The 22674-nt window shown below is 38.2% G+C and overlaps 1 protein-coding gene across 1 annotated transcript in view; it reads left to right on the top strand.

The window, feature by feature from the left end:
* Positions 1 to 6302: 6302 nt before the first annotated feature.
* Positions 6303 to 22674, top strand: part of stpg2 (sperm-tail PG-rich repeat containing 2) — a 73579-nt gene continuing 57207 nt past the window's right edge. Inside the window, exons 1-6 of the mRNA XM_088911316.1 lie at positions 6303 to 6408; positions 8839 to 8948; positions 10559 to 10723; positions 10838 to 11002; positions 20512 to 20627; positions 22185 to 22293. Of these exons, the coding sequence (XP_088767442.1) occupies positions 6303 to 6408; positions 8839 to 8948; positions 10559 to 10723; positions 10838 to 11002; positions 20512 to 20627; positions 22185 to 22293 (771 nt within the window). The remainder of the gene's footprint in view (positions 6409 to 8838; positions 8949 to 10558; positions 10724 to 10837; positions 11003 to 20511; positions 20628 to 22184; positions 22294 to 22674) is intronic.

Below are 22674 nucleotides of genomic sequence, written 5' to 3'. Positions count from 1 at the left end.
ACATTTCTGTAAGCAATTTAACTTGTCTTATCTTCACTGCATTTCTGTGTTTTTGTATCACTGCAAACTTATTCCTGTTTTTCAATGTTCTCTTCCGAACCCTAATGCTCTCTACAAGTCTGTGCTCTGACCCTCTTTACTTGCTCTTTATATGCTGCAATCCAAAAAGTATTATTTAATCATAAAATAAATCAATAAAACACACAGCATAAAGGAGGTGTGGTGAAAAGAAACTAAATATAATAATGGTCCAGGCAGGTGGTACATGTATCATAGAGAGAGTGTGGCCTGCCTTCATGTTTCAGTAGCAGAATTAAGTATTTCACAATAGGTAGTAAGGTCACTCTCCAAGGGAACTCCTAGGATGCTCACAGCACCTGAAGTCAATAATGGCCACTTTCCAAAGAAATCCAGTTTCTAGAGCTGTGATTAGAGCCTTTCAGCAAGCGCTCTGAATTATCAGGACACAGCTGAAGAATGTACTTAGACTTCCTCATTGCCTTTTCTTCTTCACATGTAGAGGTGTGAGAAGAAGCAGATCCAGGCAGAAGTTATCTTTATGGATCCCCTGGGTATCTTCAGCCTAAGAAAGGAACCAGAGCCTGCATTGCAAGTTTAATATTTAGTGGTTTGAATGGGGAGCTGCATCAGCGAGTGCTTTACAGCAACCAGTTGAGTTCCATGGTGACAAATAGAAAGAAGAAACACAGTGGTCCAGGTGTTGAGGCTTCTCCAGGTGTGGAACCTGTGTTGTGTTTCTTATTTCTACTTTTCAGCATGGCATTAATCTTTACGTCTCCCCTTTGGACGCTACACAACCCTTTGACACACTGCATGTAAGTTCTCAGCATCTTTTGTCCAGCAAGAGGGGATAACTTTTGTGCGTGTAGACAAGCTGGGCATCTTTCAGCTGTCTAGAGCACTGGACAGACCAGTGTGTTTATTCAAGCACTGTAGGATGGTTGTGTAACCAAAGGTGTGAAGAGCAACTTTTGAAACCAGAAGAACAGGAACTGAGATGGTTCCACTGTGAGTGTTGGAACACAAGAACAGTTCCAAATGTTCCAAATGTGAGCAGGTAGTTGATCCTAAGATCTCATCATGCCTTTTCATGCCATCATTCCTTTCTGGAAGAATAATGGGGATTCTTTGGGATGACAAGCACTATATGATTGTAAAGAAGTAATTCATTGCTGTCCCAGTAAATTAATGAACTTGCAGGGAATATTCTGAGTAGCTGGGCCTGGGTGGGTGACAAACAGCAGATAGCTGGTAGTTTTTTATGCTGTGAAGCCAGCCACTAGGCTGTGGAGGTTCAAATATAGATTTAGTCCAAATGCCTGCCTCATGTCCTGGCTGATCATGACCTATAACAAGACACTCAGAGACAGAAATAAGACTCCAATCAGGTACCAGCTTGAGAGATCATAGGAGCACATACCTCTTAAGACAGCTGATGAGACAACAGTGCATTAAAAAGAAGGGGTGAGACTGACAGCATTTAATCTGAGCTCTACAGTCGGGGTTTGACACTAAATGGGTCTTTGTAGCATTTTGATTTCATGGCAAAAAGGCATTTTAATCTTTTTTAATGACCACTTTAAAAGTTGCTGTATGTTTGACTCATTCAATCCTTTTCACCTTGTTTGGTGCATTCATTGCAGAAAATACTGGGCTCTATGCCATTCTGTGGTTTGTGCTCTTCTTAAAGACTAGCTGTGCTTGAACTTTACACAACTAGCGATAAACTCTTTGGTTCTTATAGAAATAGTTAGATAACATTTGTTCTTGCAGCGTGTGGTGAAACACAATGACCTAGGAGGATTGTATGTCTGGCATGCTCAGAGATGAGTTGGTTACTTGCCTGCAGAGGAGGAGAAACAATGTGTGTGCGTATGTTTCCAGTAAGGCCATGCCTCACGACTGCTGAGTCAGCTTTTTAAAGGGACAATCAATGGCATTCTTATTGTCAGTCCTTAATGAGTAAGTAATTTCAAGCCAGTGTGCATCCTATAAAAACGGAGACAGAATCTTAAACAATGTGTACACAAGAGTTTCTATTGTCAACCTGGGTTCTCGTATGCAACATGCAGTTGATTTTAGCATTAGGGTCGGGGTTTCTACAGTGAGAGCTAAGAACAAAGGTCAGAATATTTAAATAGTATTAGTGTGTAGCCAACTGTCACAAAAGGGGATATCAAGAATATTTGACCCTCTAAACCTGTTTTGAATGTTCAGGTATCCATTAAAACAGGGGGACCTATTCAAAAACATGTTAAATGATACCTGTGGAATGTTTTTAATGCCATTGATAGTGGGAAACAGCTTTCATGCTAGTTAGCAGGGTCTCAGTCATCACTTTCAGTAAGTCCCCGTGTTTAAAAACTAATCAGCATGAGCTTAAAGCAAGAAGATAGAGGAAACAACTGAAATGCTTATACTGTGCTCTGTACCTAATGTCCTGTCAAAATATTATACAGAAGTATGTTCCAATGGATTGGCCTATCTAGTCCAAAGTATTGATAACTGCTCAATCTTCTGTAGTAACTCTAATTATCTGTGCACCTGCTCTGATCAGGAGCTGGAAGATGAAGACTGATCAGTATTAGTTAATTCCCATGCAAGGTAATTAGGTCTGCAATGTTTAATGTCTTTCAGTTCAAGAGAAACTTTAATCACAGGGTCCTGGTGAGATAGTGATCCAAAGATGTGCTTGACCCCTGGTCACGTACTATCGAGCCTCCTGGCAGTGCTGTGAGTCCAGGTACCGATAAATACCAGGAGTGCATCTGCTGATGATCAAGAGATTACATCCAAAGATTTACAATTGCGCCCAGACATTGTGTTGCTTTTGTTTATGCAGACTGTACTTTCACAGCCTATGATTCATTTTAGGACAGTACTATAATAATTTCTGTACCTTCCTTTATCTGATGTTTATGTTGAATTATTGTATTTCCGGGATATACAACACTGTTTTATTGTATTCTTGCACTGTTAAGTGGCCTGGTATAAATGCACTGATTAGTAAGCACAAAAAGGGAACTTTTAAATGAAATTTTATCAGGGTTGGCGTTAGTTATTAGCAGCCACAAGATGTTAACAAAGTTCTACATAGTTTATGCTAACAAACCAATCTTTGATGAGCACCTCAAGATGAAGTGGAGTTGCCTGTAGATGTCAGACCACCAGGCCACATTGACATTTGCCCAAAGCAGAGAGATTTATGGGACTGTCAGCAGATGACATCACCAGAAGGAGGTAGCGGTCAGTTCAGCACACACTGCAACACCTTTTATCCCTGTATTGATTATATAGAAGCACATGTCAATTTACATTTGAATTCCCATTGGGCTTGTAATGCTTAATTGCTGCCACAATTCAAACGCCATCACTGTGTTTCTGTCCCCTTTCCTGCTATTGTGCACAGCTTGTTTGCAGGCTGTTGGAGTGTTGACACAGTCAGCCCTGCTACACAGTTGTCAAGGCAACCCAATTGTTTATCCTTTCATGACGTTTAAAGGTAACCAAGCATGCCTGGAAACCCATAGAGAACTGGAGTGAAGTAACTGATTGGAAAGGGCAGGCACTGCTCTAGGGTAGTTCAGTCTGTGTTCAGCCAGAAGTGACACTTCATAAAGCACACTAGTGAATCATCACAGGAAACAGAGAAGGCTGGGGTCCCTCTGTGCCACCGTCCTTTTAAAAATGGGTTTGCTGAAAAACAGTCTGAGAACTTCTATGACGGACAGTTTGTGCTTGACACATTTTCAGAAGGGCTTCAGTTCTCTCCAAGGAGTTCCAGTCCAGCAGGTTTTATAGGTAACTATTAAATCACAAAAAAGACTTGGCACAACTTTGTTGTGATCAGGAAAGCAAGGACCTGGTTGAATTAAATAATGCAGAGATTACATGGAATAGAATTTTGAACAACCTTCAGCCCTTGAAAACCAAAGTTCCCTCAGCCGAACTGATAAATTGGTTAACTTTATCAATAAAAGTTCAATTCCTATGCTTTTAGAACAGGCGATTTTTGGTGACCTGTGAAGTCTACTGGGCTGGGGATGTCTAAGGCAGATTTCAAAATCATTGCTTCTGAGTGATAAGAACGTTTGTCTTTTTCACTTGCTTAGGAAGTCACAACTAACAAACCAGCATGCAGAAGCATCATTTTAAAGTGAAATCTGAACAGAAATAAAGAAATATCCCTTTCCCAAGCCACCTCCATTCTGGTGTTGGTGACAACATGAAACAAATTTCACTTGGCGCTACATTTATAAATCAGCCCATGTTTGCATTGATTGTAGGGAGAAGCCATTCCCTCCTAGTCCCAGTTCAAGTCACCTGGCCTCAATGTCTGAGTGTTTTAAAACATCTGTCTTTATAAGTGTGGTACTTGTTTTACATGTGTGCCTACAGTGACAGAACTGACAAAACACTCTCCAGTCCAGACTGAGGTCATAGTTCAATCTGATTAAGAATTGTGTTTGAAACAGACCTAGGGCAGATCTAGAAGTTAAACCTAAGTTAGGGTTCAGCTTTAATCTATCCTAAGAAAGTTTACAAGTGCACCAACGGTTTTTCTAACCGGTGACATTTTAAATGTATTTGCCAATCGAGGTTGTCCTATCATACCAAGGCACTTTTTAACAACTCTTTGTTACTCGCAGACATACAGTTCCTCACATTCCTGTCTGTGATTCGTTATTATGCTGGACTCGGTGGTAACCATGAAAACATAATTATGGCTTTCTTGGCCAACACATATTCGGCCGTTGGAATTAATACTATTAGTGAGCCTGTTGCAAAGATTACAATAGAAATTAAGAACCAGTCTGGTGAGTATATTGTCTTTAATGCTGTCACTCTCTAATACTTACTGGAAGTGGAGCTAAACCTTCTAAACAGTAGTGGTGATATAATTGTCTTCTTGAACGGAATGAAACTTCTCTTTATCCACAGGCACTGAAGAGCGTACTATATACTATTAAGAGGAACTATAACATTCATAATCCAGTTTCTAAATATCTAAATCTAAAGTTTCTAAATTAATAATCCAGTTTCTAAATATCCACTTCATAATTTTGGTGTAGTTCTGGAAGACGTAGCAAGATATGAGACATATCAAATCCAATTAGACAATTAAATCCATGATAAGCTTGCAATAGTAGGGGGTTATCCCCAATGTCCTGGCTAAATTCCACTCAGCATGAACAATCTGGGTTTTACTGACTTACTTCTCCACCTGAGCAGCTGAGCAGTGGGGCTATTGAGCAGGCTTCAATTGGGAATGAAGAGGGTCCCCTCACAAAGGCCCCTCTGTAAGCCTCAATAAATGCAATTAACAAAATGATAGAAAACCTCAACAGATCGATGGCATTTCTTTACTTTTTGCAGTACAGGCCGGTTGGATCCTAGTCTTCTAAATGCATTGTTTCGATAAACGCACTTATTCTCATATTCTTTTCGCATGGTAGAGGTTTAGATGTATCAAAGCTAATTTCTCACGAGACTTTTAGTCTCCTAGATACATAGCTCCCTCTAGTGGTATTATCATATTGCGACCTAAGAATAAGGATAAGAAGAAGAATTGTAGTAGCGTTGAAAAAACAGCGTGATACCGCTACTAAGCACAGCATTGTGTTAAATGACTGAACGTCTCAGTTTACAATAGGTATCTATCCCCTTTTTTACTTCACTTATTTATGCAGTTGATGTATTAAATGTGTTAATATTTTTAGTTTCTTCGTGTTTATTGTTTTATTTCTATTTAGGCAACGCGCTGACCCTTTATCACATTGAACTTGAACTGAAAATTCTGGTGACAAATACGCGTGAATCGTGTGTGTAATTATGAAGGCAAGCAGCATCCTTCATGGTACATGACGGTACATGGTACATGGCCACCGCCGTTGTGACGTCACCCCTCAGCTTTCGGACTCCAGCGCACGGCCCTGTTGTGTCTGGACAGACGGGCTGCTGACGTAAGCGGTGTCCAGGCAACGGCTCACAACACGCAGGACTTCCGCCCACAGCGCCTTTGGGAAAACTATTTGGAAGACTTTGGCTAACTTATTTGTAGCTTAAAAACAGTAGACAAAGATAAAAGAACGTTACTATTATTTAACATTTTTTTCTGATCTTTAATTTATTTTAATAAATAACTGGGTCAGCTCAGTCTTGAATATGTTCTTGATTGACTTTAGTTGACTAAATCGTTTTAATTAGTGTGTTAATATGCGCGATGTGTCCGTTTTGACGGTTTTACTAGCCTGAAACTTGTTGAAAGAAATTAGCTAGAAATGTATGACAAAGCCCCAAGGGTCACCTGTGCTACGGTAGGAAGCACTGCACCTGCAGTGGGACCCGGTTCCTATGACGTGAGAAAATTCGAGTCAAACAAAGCAGGTAAGACCTTCGTGGGCACAAACCACGGGCAGGACTTGTCTTCGCCCCTGGTGCGCTGGGCACTGAGGAATGAGCTGGCTGCGAGGCGACACATGCTGTAGCACACTGAAGCGGACACCCCCTTTGACACATTCATAGTTACAGTTATCGGCTGTTGAGAAAAAAATAAACTGGTCTCTATCTATATAGTAAAAATATATGCAGTTCTTAAAAAATAAATAACTGCTGATACTTCAGTGCATATTGAAGGTTACGCACAGATCAATTTAGAGGGCACCAAATGTATTCATTGCGAGTACAGGAATGATATATACAGATCGATTAATTCCGTTTTATTCTTTGGGGGTACTTTGGGTACTGCAGTATCTGTAAACAACATAGTATCATTTATCCTGAATCGGCAGTGTTCAGAAATCTGTCTGTATTTCAGGATGCTGCTTTTGCGTACTGCTGATCAGGTAATTAGTCTGTAGAAAGAGCTTAATAGGTGACAAAAACGGGATGCAGAAACTCAAGCAGCCCTTCTGGTAAGTGAGGTCTGCACACCCACCGCCCCCACACGCCCACACACTGAGAACCAGCTGGGAAGAAGCGGTAATTACCTCCGTAATTCAGATGCGAGGTGTTCGGGACTCCTTCAAGACAATAACCTCTTCACAAAGTCAATTATCATCACACCCTGCAAACAGCAACAACAACACTGATTAAATGATTTGGTTTCAATCTGTTTATCACTTATTATTTCATCACCGTACATGAGCGGAGCAACAGAGAACTCAGGGCTATTGTATTTTACTAAAGCCACTGCGCACCGAGTGAGATTTATATGTGCACAGAATTAAATAGTATTAAGAAGTTTCAGTATTGTAAGTCCAATATTTAAAGTCTCTGCAGAAAAGGAATTGTTATACATGTAAACCTAAGAAGTATGTCCAAAACGTATGAGATAACGAAATTAATATTGAACCTCCGAGAAATGTCTGCAGTGTGAAAGTTCTTGCTGCAGTGTTCTTTGTACGGTTTCCATTAGCTATCAGTAGATGGCACTGCAAGCATAATGTTGCAATTACTAAAACAAAACAAGCATTGTGAATTATTTTAGAATAAATCTGACCCAATGAATTCAAATAATAAGCAATCAGTGACTGAAGCTGGAAATTATACATAAAGTAATTACATTTATAGTTGCTACAGAAACTTCCCTATTCCCTCAAAACAAATTGAAGCAGCGATTGGACACATTCCACACCTGACCGCCTTGGCATATCTTGAATACGGCCTTGTAAAAATACTGCACCAAGAATGGACAGCCTATTGAAACCGAATGTGTTTTTTTCACAGTAAATAGTTTAGAGATTACTCAACAAAGCACGACTAGTCTATCTCATACGAAGAGTAGCGCTGGAGCAGGTGCCATCCTTTCAATGAAGGATGAAATGAGCCGAGTTCTTGGCTACTTGCCCGTTAAAGATTTATATTTCCATAAATGTGGGGGTTGTACCCCCAGGGTTCTGGCTGAAGTCCACTCTGGGCTTGTGCAAACTAGCCTTCCTATAGTCTTGCCTTAATTGAACTAGTGAAGCAGATTCCCACTTCTCCACCTGGGGCAGCTGGTGCAGATTGGGAGCTATGTACAGTATCACCAGGGTTGGGTGCAGAACTTTTGTGGTAAGTGAACTGGGCCCTCTCCTGTAGAGCTGTAAAGTACTTTGATTTTCTGGGATGGAAAATGCTATAAAAAGTACTTATTTTAAGGCTGACTACTTCAGTCTCAACACAAGACACCTTAGCGCTCGTGCTCATTAGAGGTCACGGCTACAAGAAGAGACTTATTGTGTAATTAAATATTAGTTGCTTTTCTGGTGGAGAGCTAAGTTCAAAAGGGCTGTAAGCAGGTGGTAGCATCTTCTGTGAAAGCATTGATCCCAGGATGAAATTAAATATATTGTAATTACAGGGAGAACACATTTTCATTGGCTGCATAGCTTTAGTCTGGGTCTGTCACAGTGCTGATAGAGGTGATTGACAGTAGAGAGTGCTGGAGGCTTTTATGTCTTGGGCACTAGCACAGCTTACAGACCTCATCTCAGTGCATTATCATTATTTTCATCATTGTAAGAAATGTATGTGTAGTATGCACACAGAAAACCTCTTGTATAAACAGTTCGAGATATTTAGCTTTTTTTTACTAGGTCCCTACTGTAGAGAAAGACAAAACAAAACGAGTGGGAAAAAGCTGCAAATTTCTGTATCTTTAGTTTCTTTTCAGGAATACTGAAACAATATTGAATCCGTACAGGAAAAACTCATTCTCAGCATGAACTAGTATTCTGTGATTTATTTTACTTGTTGTCAGCCCTAGTTTATTTCCAGTAATTTGTTGCAGTCATCTAATGCATTGACTAAGCTATTTGTTTGTGTTGTTTGCAGATTGCTATGCCCCATTTCTGTCCCTGTCGAGCAGAGAAACACTTTTTAACCCTTCAAATGCAGAATTCGCTGCTCCTGGCCCAGGCCAATATGATGTTTCACCTCTAAAGGTACTTTATTCTGTGTCATTTGTGCAAAATGTTCTCTATAGGCATTGCTTTGTTAGTGCATATGACATTAAGATCAGCATTTTATTGGGATGGGTTCCTATTTAGTAGTTTTAATAATAATAATTAATAATAATTCCTTACACTTATATAGAGCTTTTTTGGGGGCACTCCACTCCAAGCGCTTTACAGGTAATGGGGACCCCCCTCAACCACCACCAATGTGCAGCTCCACCTGGATGATGAGACGGCAGCCATAGTGCGCCAGAAAGCTCACCACACATCAGCTCTCAGTGGGGAGGAGAACAGAGTGATGAAGTCAGTTCATAGAAGGGGGTTATTAGGAAGCCACCACTACTCTTTTTGAGAGGCACAGAGAGTCAGGACCTTGGTTTCACATTTCATCTGAAGGACAGCGCCTTTTTGCGGTATAGTGTTGGGGACCCACATGGACCACAGGGTGAGCGCCACCTACTGGCCCCTGTAACACCTCTTCCAGCAGCAAACTTAGTTTTTCCCAGGAGGTCTCCTATTCAGGTACTGACCAGGCTCAGCCCTGCTTAGCTTCAGTGGATTTCCAGTTGTGAGTTGGAGGGTGATATGGCTGCTGGCTAAAACTCTCAGAACCCCTGGGTGGTCTTGAACCATCCACCTTTTGTTTAACAATCAAGCATGCAAACCAATTGCGCCACAGACACTCTAAATAACAGTTGGATTAATGTGCTGTAGGATGTAAAGTGAGGAGCTTAATGCCTTGCCCTGCTTTTCTCTTTGCAAGTCATGACCTTGTCCTCTTGCCTATTAGATGGAGGATTTATTATTATTGTTATCATAAGAACAATATATGTTAGACTGTAGTCCTAACTCCCTGGTGATTAAGGATCTCATAGCACTGTTCGGAAATGTTAAGGTATTAACTCATGTCCTGGCTATATTGCACTCTGGGCTTGCACAGTCTGAACTCCTTAAAGTTCTCCCTTAATTCACCTGGTGGAGCAATTTGTATTCTTATAAAAGAAAGGAATGAATTAAATAGCTTGTAATGCCTCATGTTGTGTTAAAAATCAGGTGTCACACCCCGACTTCCACTGCAATCTTTATCCATAAATTACTACAGTTCAGTTTTCCTAGGTACTGCATTTGTACATATAAATAAAACACAATAAATTATACTGAGGGGGGCAGCATGATGACATGGTGGTCAGCACTGCTGCCCTGTGTTTGACTGTAGCCCGGGGCACTTGCTTGTGCAGAGTTTGAGTTCTCCTTCTTGTTGTTTGTGCCAGTTCCTTCTGTATCTCAAAAAATGCAGGTAATATAATGCACCCTCTGAGTTTATTCCTGTAAGAAAACATTACTAGATTTCCACCCTGATCATTTTCCCCTGAGCAGTGTGGACAAATGAGCTCCCTTTCTCCTACAGTTAGCTCTATGGTGATGCACAGAAAAGAGACCTCCTGTATCTTGTAACCTCTCCTGTGTATACTGTGGCACTTATTATTGAAATATGTAACTTGTAATATAACTTGTAAAATTGTAATTTAAGTACATATGGTTAAAATATCAAACTTTAATAAAAAATAATAAGAAGAATAATTATGGCGATGTTGCAGAAGCATATTCTGGGTGGAAGGAGCATTCAGAACAGGTCCAAACGTTTCGAAGAGCATGTTTCCGATGTGCCAGGACCCGGCTCTTATGATGTTATTCCAGCTGTGTCAGGAGTGAGAGCAGGAAAACCTGTGGAAGACACACCTACAAAAAGAAGCTTGAGAAAGGTACAGTTGCTTTGTTCCAATTTTGTTGATGTGCTTTTGTGAGAGAGAAGCTGTAGGATCATGGCACTGTGGCTCTGAAGAACTAAGACATGAATATATGTATGTACTCCTCAGGGGGCATCGAGTCGTATCAGATACCTGCAGAAACCTGACATTCCTTCGATCCCGTCCCCGGGGCAGGCGTATGGATATGAGGAAAACGAAGATGGCGTGCTCCACAAGCAGCCCCCGCATCCTAGGGATGAAACCCTGGGACCAGCTTTCTACAATCCTGGGCCGGTGAGTTTGGCAGGTTTGTGCCTCACATGTCACTTTGCAGAGGCAGCACTTGGCTGGAGACTTCGTTACATTCAGAGCATTAAGGAGAAAATGACCAGACTGTGTGGGGAGGCTCTTGCAGGCTTTGGCATTGTTTACGCATCAGTGAGAGATCTTCCTTCTTCTCAAGATATTGTATCTTTGAAAAAAGCGAAGGCCAAGAAGTGTTTATACTAATAACACTGCAGAGATTACTGCAGTATGTTTAGTCATTAAAGGAATTTAAGCCTAATCAAGACATCTGGATATTCTAGTTAAAGGATCTATCTTCAAAGTGTGAATTCTCATCAAAATTTCAAAAGTACACCAGGGGAAAGCATTATGTTCTAATAGATGTTTGACATTACAGATGCTAATTACTATGTCCTTAGACTTCTTTTCTTAGGTAACCTTGTTGTATGGTTGAGGTGAAGATATTTTTGCAGTCTAAGTGCATGGATGCAGAAAATATATTACTGATATTATTAGTATAAACATATTCATGTCATATAATTAATTTATTTTTAAAATGAGAAGGAAAAAATAAGCTCTCAGTGGTGAATCGGGTATTATGTTTTTTTCTTTGCAATGTCTTGTGTTTTTTCTGGTATGTACTCTATGTACTCTATGTACATTTATGACGAACTTCTCTTGAAAGTCTTTCGCATTTTGTTTTAATTAGTGACCTCTTTCCCAAAGCTAATGTGACTGCACTTATGCCAGAGAAATTACTTTGTGGAAAGGGTGAAAGAAATGTTGCTTCTCTTACGCAGAGTTAAGAAATGCTTTTTTTCAATTGTGTGAGATTAAAGCACATTTTAGCCTTGCCTCCATTTAGGAATAAAAACACAAATCTGCCTTTGATCTGTAGTAGTACCTATTACAGACATTCCTTTGACAAAGAGATTTAGAAATTATTGCATATACTGTATGTAAACTTAGCCCCTGGCATCTCCTGGTGATCATTTAAAGAAAGCTGCACCAACAAGAACAGCTACAGTTGCTGCCAGCACAAAGCTATGCTGTAAAGGTGTGTGCTTTAATTTTTTTTCTTTGAAATAAGTAAATACCCAAACTATCCATGTTGATTAGTTCACAAAGTTGTTGACCTGTAGGAAGTCCCTTCATAGCCCAACTCACAACTCTGTAAAACAAACCCCAATTACTGCAGCATTGAAATCATGTTGTGAAGGTGTGAAGAGGAAGTGGATAAATCTGCAATCCTTACAATATATACTGCCTCTGTCCCACTGGACCCTGAGAACTGCTGTCTTCTGTGCTGCTGGCAGAGGTCCTGTTAGTTGCCCACAGATGAGTGTCACCATACGTCAGCTGATTTTGAAAGAAAACCTTTTTTTTTGTCAATGTGCACTTAGAACATGACTTAGTGAGCCATTAACAGTGTGTTTTTGTCCGGCAAGTAATGCACACCCATTGGCATCCCTGTCAGTTGTTAAGCTACATAGCTTGAGGCTTTCATTCACAGCCACTTACAAATACTATGGGGTTAGCTCTGCATTAACACCTGCTGCCGAGTTGCTGGCAACTCGCCTTTGCTTTTATGTGTCATTTAATGGATGGACCATGAGGAATATGACATTCTTGTTTTGTGCCACAGCCATCATAATTTAAATTTAAAAAAATGTTTTGGCATTGTTTCTTTTGTATTGTGGACACAGACCCCTTTTGACTTCTCTTTCTGTAACTACTGTATGAGCACATTTTGTGTCACTCTGCCTTCATATCTCTGAAACCCTTTAATCTCTTGTAAGCAGATGTTGTCGTGTTGGAAACAGACTCTGCTCTGTGAACACCTAAGTATGATGTGAACGTTTGGGCTCACCTTGAAAACTGCTTGAAAAAGAGAGTTAAGCAGTGTGATTTATGAACAGACCCTATCCCCAAGGGATCCTGATGGCATGTTACTTATTTTTGGTTTTATGAAGGAATATGATGCCCAGGGTCAGCACATAGATTACATTCATACCCTTCAGACAGTAGCTCATTGGGGAAATTAAGCAACCTTCAGCAAGGCGAATCAAAGGATTATATTACAGTGCTGTGAGGGACAAGGGTGGGCCATGTAGAATTTACAATTAGAACAATGAGTCAGTACCTTGAATACCTTGAATTATGTGTCTCACATGTGCTATGGACTCTGTTGTGTTCTTTTATAAAGATAGACTTTTCACAACCATGCTATTATGATAAGTGCATTCATTCAACATTAAATATTCATAAAATTGAATGGAGAACAGTACAATGAAAGGTAAAACGTAAAATGTCTATGTTTTGGGCAGGATTGCAGGTGCAACTCAACAATGTGTATTTCAGTGTTTCGTGAACTACAGACCTTCACAAAAGAGTAAAATCTCGATTATATCAGGCCTCAGGCGATGCCTGTGCTCCAAATTCTCCCCTACACTCTCCAAACAGCTGTCATCGTGAAAGATGCTGCTGCTTTAAGAAGTACTCGAACACCCTCGAACACCCACGTACTTCATTATCAAAATGCTACTCTTGTTGACGCTGCCCTATTATTCGAAATGACGTATACCCATCTGTGGCCAAGCTTCCTCAGTGAATTAGGGCTTTAAATACACACAGCCTGGAAAAATATCCAGGGTTTATTGGGTATCCATCAGAGAGATTAAAAGAAATAAAGTTGTATCAGAAGGAGGCTCACTGTATGTAAATGCACTGTGTCTCGGATAATTAAAAATTACTGCCCAGTTAAATGAATTAAAAATTAGGGGGGTTGACAGTAAAACAATGTACGTGTAGTTTGACTTTGAAAAATGTTGTCAAATAAGCAGTTAGAAATGAACCTTAAAAACTGTCAAAGTATCATCAAAGACAAATGCCGCCTGCTGTTTAAACAATGTAAAATAATAAATATACAGATATATTTGCATGTAATCTAAAGACATAAACATAAAGTATAATCATATTAACACTGTTTTGCAGATTTGATTTAGTCACAATGGTAATTTTAATATTTTGACTGTATTTGCCCAATTAGTTGTCATACAAAACTCATGCACAGCGCTTGAGAAGAGACATGAGGAATAATTAAATTCACTTAACTTTTTCTTCATCCAGCACAAAAAATGATGCGCCAATTGCAATTTAAGAGATCTTCTCTTATGAGGAAAAAATGGGCTTTACTGCTATTCATACACAATGTTATTTCCTAAGTTGGACAATGTGTGTCATCAGACAGAGTGTCTGTGATTAATTCAACAGGAAGTTTGCAGTGATCACATCTTCCTGAGTTTTGCAAGCAAAATGATCACTTTTCTTTAACCGAGGCATAAATGGAAGAATTGTTTCATTTTCAGCAGATAACCATGTGTTAATTAAAAACATGGCTTAACAAATTTAATAACAGAGTTAAAACCAGCTGGAGAGGACAGAAACTTGAAAAATGTCCAGGAATGCTTGTTTTTATTATTAGAATTCTGCCCTTTTCCTTATGTTTAACAAAAAATGTGGTTTTGACCTTCAGTGAGAAACATTGGGCAGACATTCATTGGAAACTGGAGTGGGCTTTGATATGAGAAATAGTTGTAACCTCAGAGGCACTTATTATGATATGAGATTCTCCATCTGGCCACCTTTAAGGATAATAGCTGCTTGCCTGTCTGAGATGGTATGAAAAATAAATGGCATAGCAGCAGAAATGTCCCTATGGATAACTAATGAAAGGATTCAAAATAGTTTTCCTTCTACAAATATAAGTCTAAAATGCTACATGTCACAGTAGATGATAAATGTTAAGATCATTCCAACAGTGCTGAACAACTTTTTGGGCAATATATGAGTTTTTAAACAAAGATTTATTTTCTAAAAGGTCTACAAGTTAATTCATATCTTCTCGTATCTCATCTTTTTTTTTTGCTCACGATCTGACAGTAAGGAAAACGTCTGCTCTTGAGAAGGTGGCAAAATCCCGATGCAGTAAATATGTGCAGTGGTTTCAATGTTTTGCCACGGTTTTACCACATTTACAAATTGAATTTACTGCTTTGTCATGGTTCTGTCATGGTTAAACCTGTGGTTTTACCACATTTACACCATGCATTAACACCTTTGTCATGGCTGTCAACACTTACATTAGCTTTTTGTCATATTTTCCCACTGTTTTCATTTTGTTTTAGCCTGCATGATTATTTTCCACCATGCTTTTACTATGATTTCAGGGTGCTTTACTACACCTCACGAAGGATTTACCATTGAATACCACATGATCACCCCTGCTTATTTTAAACACTATTTTGTTGACTATTTTTTTACCTGTGGGTAACTTAGAGCACCAGTTGTTCTCATTTGAAATGTGAGTGAAATTCCCGAAACATTATGTACATTTTCAAAGCGGTTAATGCAAACCCCACAACAGCGATGTGATTTGCAAAATGCTGTATTATTTGTGATTGTGTTCACTCAAAATCAAGCACGTTTGTGCCAACCAATAAATACAAATCTCTGCAGCTGACACACAAACCAATTGAGAAAGACTTGTGAAACAAAATGAATTAATTAGTTCACAGTTGAAAGCAACCAATCTCATGTGTGTTCAATCTTACCACAGAGGTATACATCCTAACTGCCAAAATTGTTAAACGGCCAATCAATACTTAAGCACATATGTATTAGGTTAGCAGTGAGTTAGTGCTGCTGAAAGACGGAACGGGAACACGTAGTTTGAAGAGGATGAGGGGCTCTGAATGTGTTGTGGTAGAGCAGGGGCCAAGGGATGGGTAAAAAGAGGAGGAAAGCAAATATCAACCATGTGCACTGCCATATCAGATGATGATGTCACTGCCCACATCCCCCCACCAGGCACCACAACACAGGTAATCGTTATAGATATTTTGCACAATGGTCATATACCTGTTGAAGAGAGAGAGCTGGTGAAGTCTGACCTGTGGTGTGGGGGAACGTTGGGGAATGGTTTGCCATTTCACCATGGCTATGGAATTCCTCCAACCCCTCTTCCCCCTTCTTTAACCCCATTGAGGAGTTTTTCTCTGCATGGAGGTGAAAGGTTTGTGATCTCATGATCAGATGTCTCTGCTGGGTGCAATAAACACTGGTTGTGGGGACATACCTGTAACTCCAGGAGATTTACAATATTTCATTGTTTCACTTTATGTATGTGCATTGGTTACATATTTCTAAATGAACACTATCAGGAGCCTGTTCCTGAATTTATTGCTTTTTGTTTGTATGGGAATTTCCTTATTTACATTGTGGTTTTTAACACAGTAATTACACTTTCAGTGATATTCAGTATTAGTTGGACTGTAAGGTACTGCAGATGAACATGCACTCAGGGTCACATTGATGTTGATAGTATTTTGTAAGGCGCTCTTTAAACACTGAGAAAGAGAGATTCCCATTTACTGACACTATCGTATTTTGGTAGATTTTGATTTTGAGCTATGTGGTAAATATTATACCAAGTATCTTAGGGTGTTTCACTCTGGTAACGTGTTATTTTGCGAACTGAAATAGAGTTTGGGGATATTTGTTCACTCTTTTGAACAGTGTTTACTTTTTTGTCTGTACACTTTCAGGAACAGCTTTTAAGCAACTGAGAAAAACTGTACATGCAGATTTATTATTTTTTATAGATTTATTAGATCTGCTTAAATATTTTTTTATTTTTATTTTTTGTCTTTTCCAGATTGATGTCTCATTTAAGAAAATACTGGAATTCTGAATTGTCTAATGAAGCAACTAAGTTTTTAATTGGAGGCAGATTCTACTAACATTTGCTGCAATGAAATCCATAAACTGTAGATACAGTTATAAAAGTAAGCGTCACTCTTCAAAGACTGAGTTTAAATAAATAACTGAATAAATTAATTTTCTCCTCGCTCATCAGTTTGCATCCTAACATAAATATAAGATTTTAAAATCATGCCACAAGGACTTTTTTGCTGCAGAATTACTGTATGTAAGAGGTAACAGCATTGTCTCCTCAAGGAAAGAGTTTCAGTAAGTCCTCAAATCAATAATTACAAGTAAACAGATACGCTAGTTTATTTCTTTCCCAACAGTAGACATTTTCACTAAAAAACAATAATTTAGCCTTCTCCCATTATTTCTTCCCATGCTTACTTTTAAATGGAATGCTGTAAATGTCATTTTAAGCATTAACACCATTAAAACTGTTACACAAGATTGTCATGTGTTTTCTGAGTTTGAAGGAACAGAATATATACAGTATATTAAATGCTCTTACTGCCCATTCTGCAATTCTGCCACAATTAAAACTGTACCAACGTGTACTCCTTTTTACCTGTGAAAATAACACAGCTGTTATTGATGCGATGCTCTCTGGATGGAATGTGGCATTATGTATGCTTAGCATGCATTCAGAGCATCTTGACTCTCTTTCTTTAAGCTCAGGGAGCTGTAAAACATAAAGAAGCTTGCCTGGCTTTTATACCAGCCGCGCCACTGACATTGACATATTGGCAACCGTGGCCCTTACAAAGTGAACTACCTGTGTGTGATGGGACCGGCGAGCAGTCCATTAGCGGCTAAATTAATGCACCACTGGGACCCTTAATTCTTTGCAGAATCTATTTCCATACTTAATTATGGGAGCATCGTTTTAAAAAGTTGCAAAGCACCTTGTTCATCCATTTTGATGTCAACATAAGGAACTATTAGTAATTCTTCTTCAAGTTATATTACAATATTCACTTAAAATAATGCAGCACCATGCTGACTTTGCTTCAATTAAACCATATTTTATTTTCTAATGACTAACCAAGTCAACAGTGACCTTGAAGTAGGTTGTGTCAACACTTTGAGTTGAGGCATAAAGAGCTTAGTGATTTAGGGTTATCAAGAGTGCATCAATTTATTTATTTCTTTATTTATTTTTAGCTGTCTTTTAAGGGCTTTTAATCCTGTGATAGATGTAAGATTTAGCTTAAAGATGCTTGGGTCAGTAAGTTAAGTTCTTGTCTAATTGCATTATTTTGGAACAGTGATTTTAAAATGTCAACCATCACAAACAGAACCTTTGAAACATTTACAATAAAAGAAGACAATGATTCAATACTTTTCTATCCTTCATACATCTGTTGCATTTAACAAGCTCATTCAAATTCTGTGATAGATGTTTCTGGTTGAATTAAGTATATTGGTAGGATAGCAATAAACATGGAACTTGAAATGCACATTTCCTGTGAATGAATAAATACTGTAAGCGTATCCTTTTTCAGACTGTGACATTTCCATGTTTCTTAAGGGTTACTATGCAAAGAGATCTCAAGATATTACTTGTACTTAGCTCAGTAGGAAGTCCTGTAGATGTCAGAATCAACTTTTCACTCTGACAACTGTGTAGTTATTGTTCTTCTGATTTCTTCACCAAGTGGTATTCATTTTCTATTTCAGTGGCACTGACAAAGTTTAATAGACTAATATAAAGTATAGAAACAAGTTTAGTCTTATTGGAATTGCCAGCAGGAAGGCTATAAGACTCAAATTGAATTTAAAGTAGCTAGATTCTCTGTGTTAAATTTTATCTTTCTCTCCCACTGAAGAAATATTCATCTTAACCTTGGTGGATTTCACATAATAAATTATTAACATTTAAAAAAAGACACAGAAAAAAAGATACATTCCATTTCTAAGATATACAGTGATAAAACTATTGGGACAAATCATTCCTGTCCTAACCCTAACCTGTACTCTGCTTTCAAATTTCCCTGTCTGTAAGACTCACTGTCAGTGCAATGACATATAAAAAGCCAAAAAAGCTGTCCTGAATTTGATCACATCTAACATGTCATGATTGTACGATTATACAATGACATAAAGAAATACAATTTCTGAAGAAATTATACTCTGTAAAAAAATATTTATATGTTTTTCTTTTATATTTGAGTTAATGTGTACAAGCAGGAAGAAGGACACTTTCAGCAGGTGACACAATTTAATAAATATGAATATCAGTTAATTCTATTAAACAGTCAATTATATTGTTTGAAATGATGTTTATGCTAAAACCACCAGGGTAATGCACTCCTGTATGTTTATGTTTTTTTGTAGCATATTTGAGACATTTTAATAATATTAACAGCATGTTGCTGTTAAAATGTTGGTATGATGTTGTTACATGTTAATATGTAAATATAGCAACTTAGTAGTGGCAAATGAAGTGTTTCTGAACAGAATCAAAGAAACCAAATATTTAAAATGTAGCAGTCAGCTTCATCCATTCTTTGCAGTTCAGCTTGTAAGAATCAAATCATCCATGATGGATGCAGTATTTCTTCGCATTCAATGATTGCCAATTACTGTATGTTTAGAATGTCTTTAACAAAATATTTCTCCCTGTGAAAGGTGAATTTACTGGAATATAACATCACAGCTCTTATAGCCATGATCATTTTTACAATGACCATCCTCGTTTACTTAGTGTTGTTAAAATATCACAATCGAGAAAATTATGTGGAAGTGTCTTCATAGACATTGGTGAAAATAAGCATTTTTTGCACACGGCAGGTAAGTCCTACGATTTTGGAACAGCAAATCTGGGATATCTTTAAAGTGCAATGTAAAGCATATACAGTAATGGCGGTGACTATGAATGGTAACAACAGTCTTCCCATCCTTGACCTCTTGAGACCAGCCCCTACTTTTGTTGAAATAGAATCATTAAAGAGTAAAAACATATTCACAAAATATGTACTGTAGGGCTAGGTCCCTCATCTAACAATACAATCTCCTATTGTATTCCCCTTATTAAAAATATAAAGGGAATTTTTTTCTGATGGGCACATTGTGTGTAACTTCTTTAAAACTGATGGTAGGGAATCAGTAGTATGTGTCCATCAAGCGGCAATTGTCATAAAAATGAGCAGAGACCAGAGAAATGTACTGTATAAAGTAGCTAAAGTAGGTTTGGTGCTACTTGTTCCAATAGGAGAAATTAACTCCTCCATACTGTGTACTGTACTGTAGGTCACTGAGAAAAGACCACAACTGCAGTGCAGACATGAAAATAACATTATCTTACTTGTTGCGTCATAGCACAATTGCTTCTTTGTTTTCAAAGCAAAATTTGCTCTGTGTGTTTTCCCTCATTTCAATAATATGTTTACTTTGGCTTCCCAAGGTTTGCATGTTTTACTGTACCTCTCTGTGTTTGATCATGCTTTACCTCAATTTTACTGTGCTTTCTTATACTATAGTTCATGCTCCTTTTACCGCAGTATAATACAGTAAATTTTTAGGAGTGCCTTCAAGGCCAGAGCTACAGATCTCTGATATAGACTGCTGTCCAAACTGTTGAGTCCAACTGTAATATTCATTATATTCTTCATTGCTAATGAGAAGAGTGAAAATTTATGCTGTTTCCCTCAATACTGTTCAAAGTGCTTAACATTAGCTTTAAGAATCTTTACAGTTCATTGTAATTATTAGGTTATCAATAATGAAATCTATTCTCTGTGTTGTTTCAGATCGAATCCTATGCAACTCAGAAGTACAAAGGAGTGCATTTTGGAAACCAGACTGCAGCACGCTGTGAGCTGAAAGTGAAAGAGGGGCCAGGACCAGGGGAGTACGACCTATCGGAGTGAGTAACAGCACATCACTCCCTTGTTCACCCCATTGCCATGTGATGTGTGCTTTTGGTGATCTAGCCTCTGCTATTTAAAAAAATAAAAACAGCTTTACTTAAAACTGGTAATAATGATGTTACAGTTTGATCAGTACCGATGTCATCATGTACTGAATTGCTTACTGGTATGATGACCCTGTATTTGTAACAAATAAAATAATGTTTGTTTTGATAAATGAATATCAAAAATATTTTTATAAATGAATCCTTTTCTGGTATTACTGAATACTAATTTAGTTTAGCAAGTGATAGTTAAAAGGGTAATTAAATATAGGTATACATCCCGAAATTTACCCTTCCCAATAGAAAGAACACAGTGACCGCAGGGTTACTGATGCTCGGGAGATTACAGAAAGTACTTTCAGAACTACAGTGAGGATGAAATATGGTTTCTCAGTGCCATGAACAGTTTTAAATATCAAACACATCTATTATAGTGGGCTGTGCAAGTCTAAGTTTTCAATTGCTACAACAATCAAAGGAATTGCTCTAGTTTATGTATTATTTATATATTCATCTGTTTTACATATAGTGATAATTTTTCTCTTGGACCCTTTCATTCACAGACACATACAGTATATACTAATGTAGCTAAGCACATCTCTTATTGCCAATAGGATCATGGCCTTAAATCCCTTTAAAAAATGGACTTCTAATATTCTGGGGTATGAAACAGCAGCCTCTGGTGGTTAAAGCAGCAAATGCTTTCCATTTACAGGCAAGTTATGATTTGGATGCTGTAAACCACAATACAGTATGTGTGAAGTGACTTCAGGATCACTAGCTCTGCTCTGGTGAAACTGAAACAAGTAGTGTAATCAGATACGTATGTACTGTATAGTGCATGTTTCTGTTAACACCCATAGCATATCTTTACTTTTTTTATTTCTGACAGGAGGAATTAAACTCAAAACCACATATGGTACAGTGAATCAGAAGTTAAATCAGATAAAAGAGATTTTTTTTTAAGAGACAGAGGCTTCAGTCTGCATTCGCTAACTAACACACTCTGTGACACATTAGACTTTCTTTTAAATCTGAATAAATGATTCGCAGTGCTTACTTTTTCATTGGAAATGCTTGAATCATCTGCAAACCTTAAATATATTTCCGAGACTGAACATAATAAAATAATTATATTTTTTTCCTGGGATCATAACAGTAGTTTTACTTTTATTTAAATCATATAATTCATCCTTTAATTTATGATTTAATGGTTATGAAATGTATCCCTTGTAATTATCCATTTATTAGTGCGCACTGTAAATTCACACTCCGTCTAGACTTTTTTATTGAACTTCTTAGCATCATCAGTATCTTTATAGCAAGTTTGAGCCTCACCTGCACTCAGCACAATTAAGATGGGTGGAAAAAGAAAAAAACTTTAATCATTTGCCTCCCACAGCAGATACATAACACTGTGATAAGCATTTCACATTGATTGACTTAAGAGATGATCTTCCTCCTGCCGTTTAAGTCAATGAAACATAAATCTCCCTCTGAATCTCGCAGAGAGAGTGCACTACATTATGAGCACGTCAATATCAGGAAGGAAGAGCAGAAGCAGGAGCTCTTTATCCCACGGTACCACGAAGTGGTGGCGCTGCAAGAGGAGAAGAAGGTAAAGGCTGTTCAGCCGAGCTCGGAAAAAGGATGTACAGTTTGCTTGTTAGCATAAAAGGCACAGATGAGCCATTACAAACAAGAGCTGCCACTTAAAAAGGTTTGCACAATTTAAAATTTTGTTTAGGAAGAGAAAATCATTTTCCTCAATGAATGATTCACTGGTTCTTTATCCTAGCCATCCAGCCAGAAATCCATTATTTCTCCTTGAATAACCTGGATATAACTCATATGGATGGATGTGCAGAAGAATGTGAACTCATTAGTTAAAAAAGGAGGCACAAAAGCCTTTCTTTGGTTCTCATGTTCTCAGAATCAGTCTGATGAGTTCATAATACTCAGGAAAAAAAAAACAATGGCATATATTATTTTATTATTT

The sequence above is a fragment of the Atractosteus spatula genome, chromosome 3 (assembly GCF_055471065.1).
Source record: "Atractosteus spatula isolate fAtrSpa1 chromosome 3, fAtrSpa1.hap1, whole genome shotgun sequence".
Classification (NCBI taxonomy): Eukaryota; Metazoa; Chordata; class Actinopteri; order Semionotiformes; family Lepisosteidae; genus Atractosteus; species Atractosteus spatula.
Note: the sequence above shows the minus strand (reverse complement) of the source record. Positions and strands in the feature narration are given on the sequence as shown.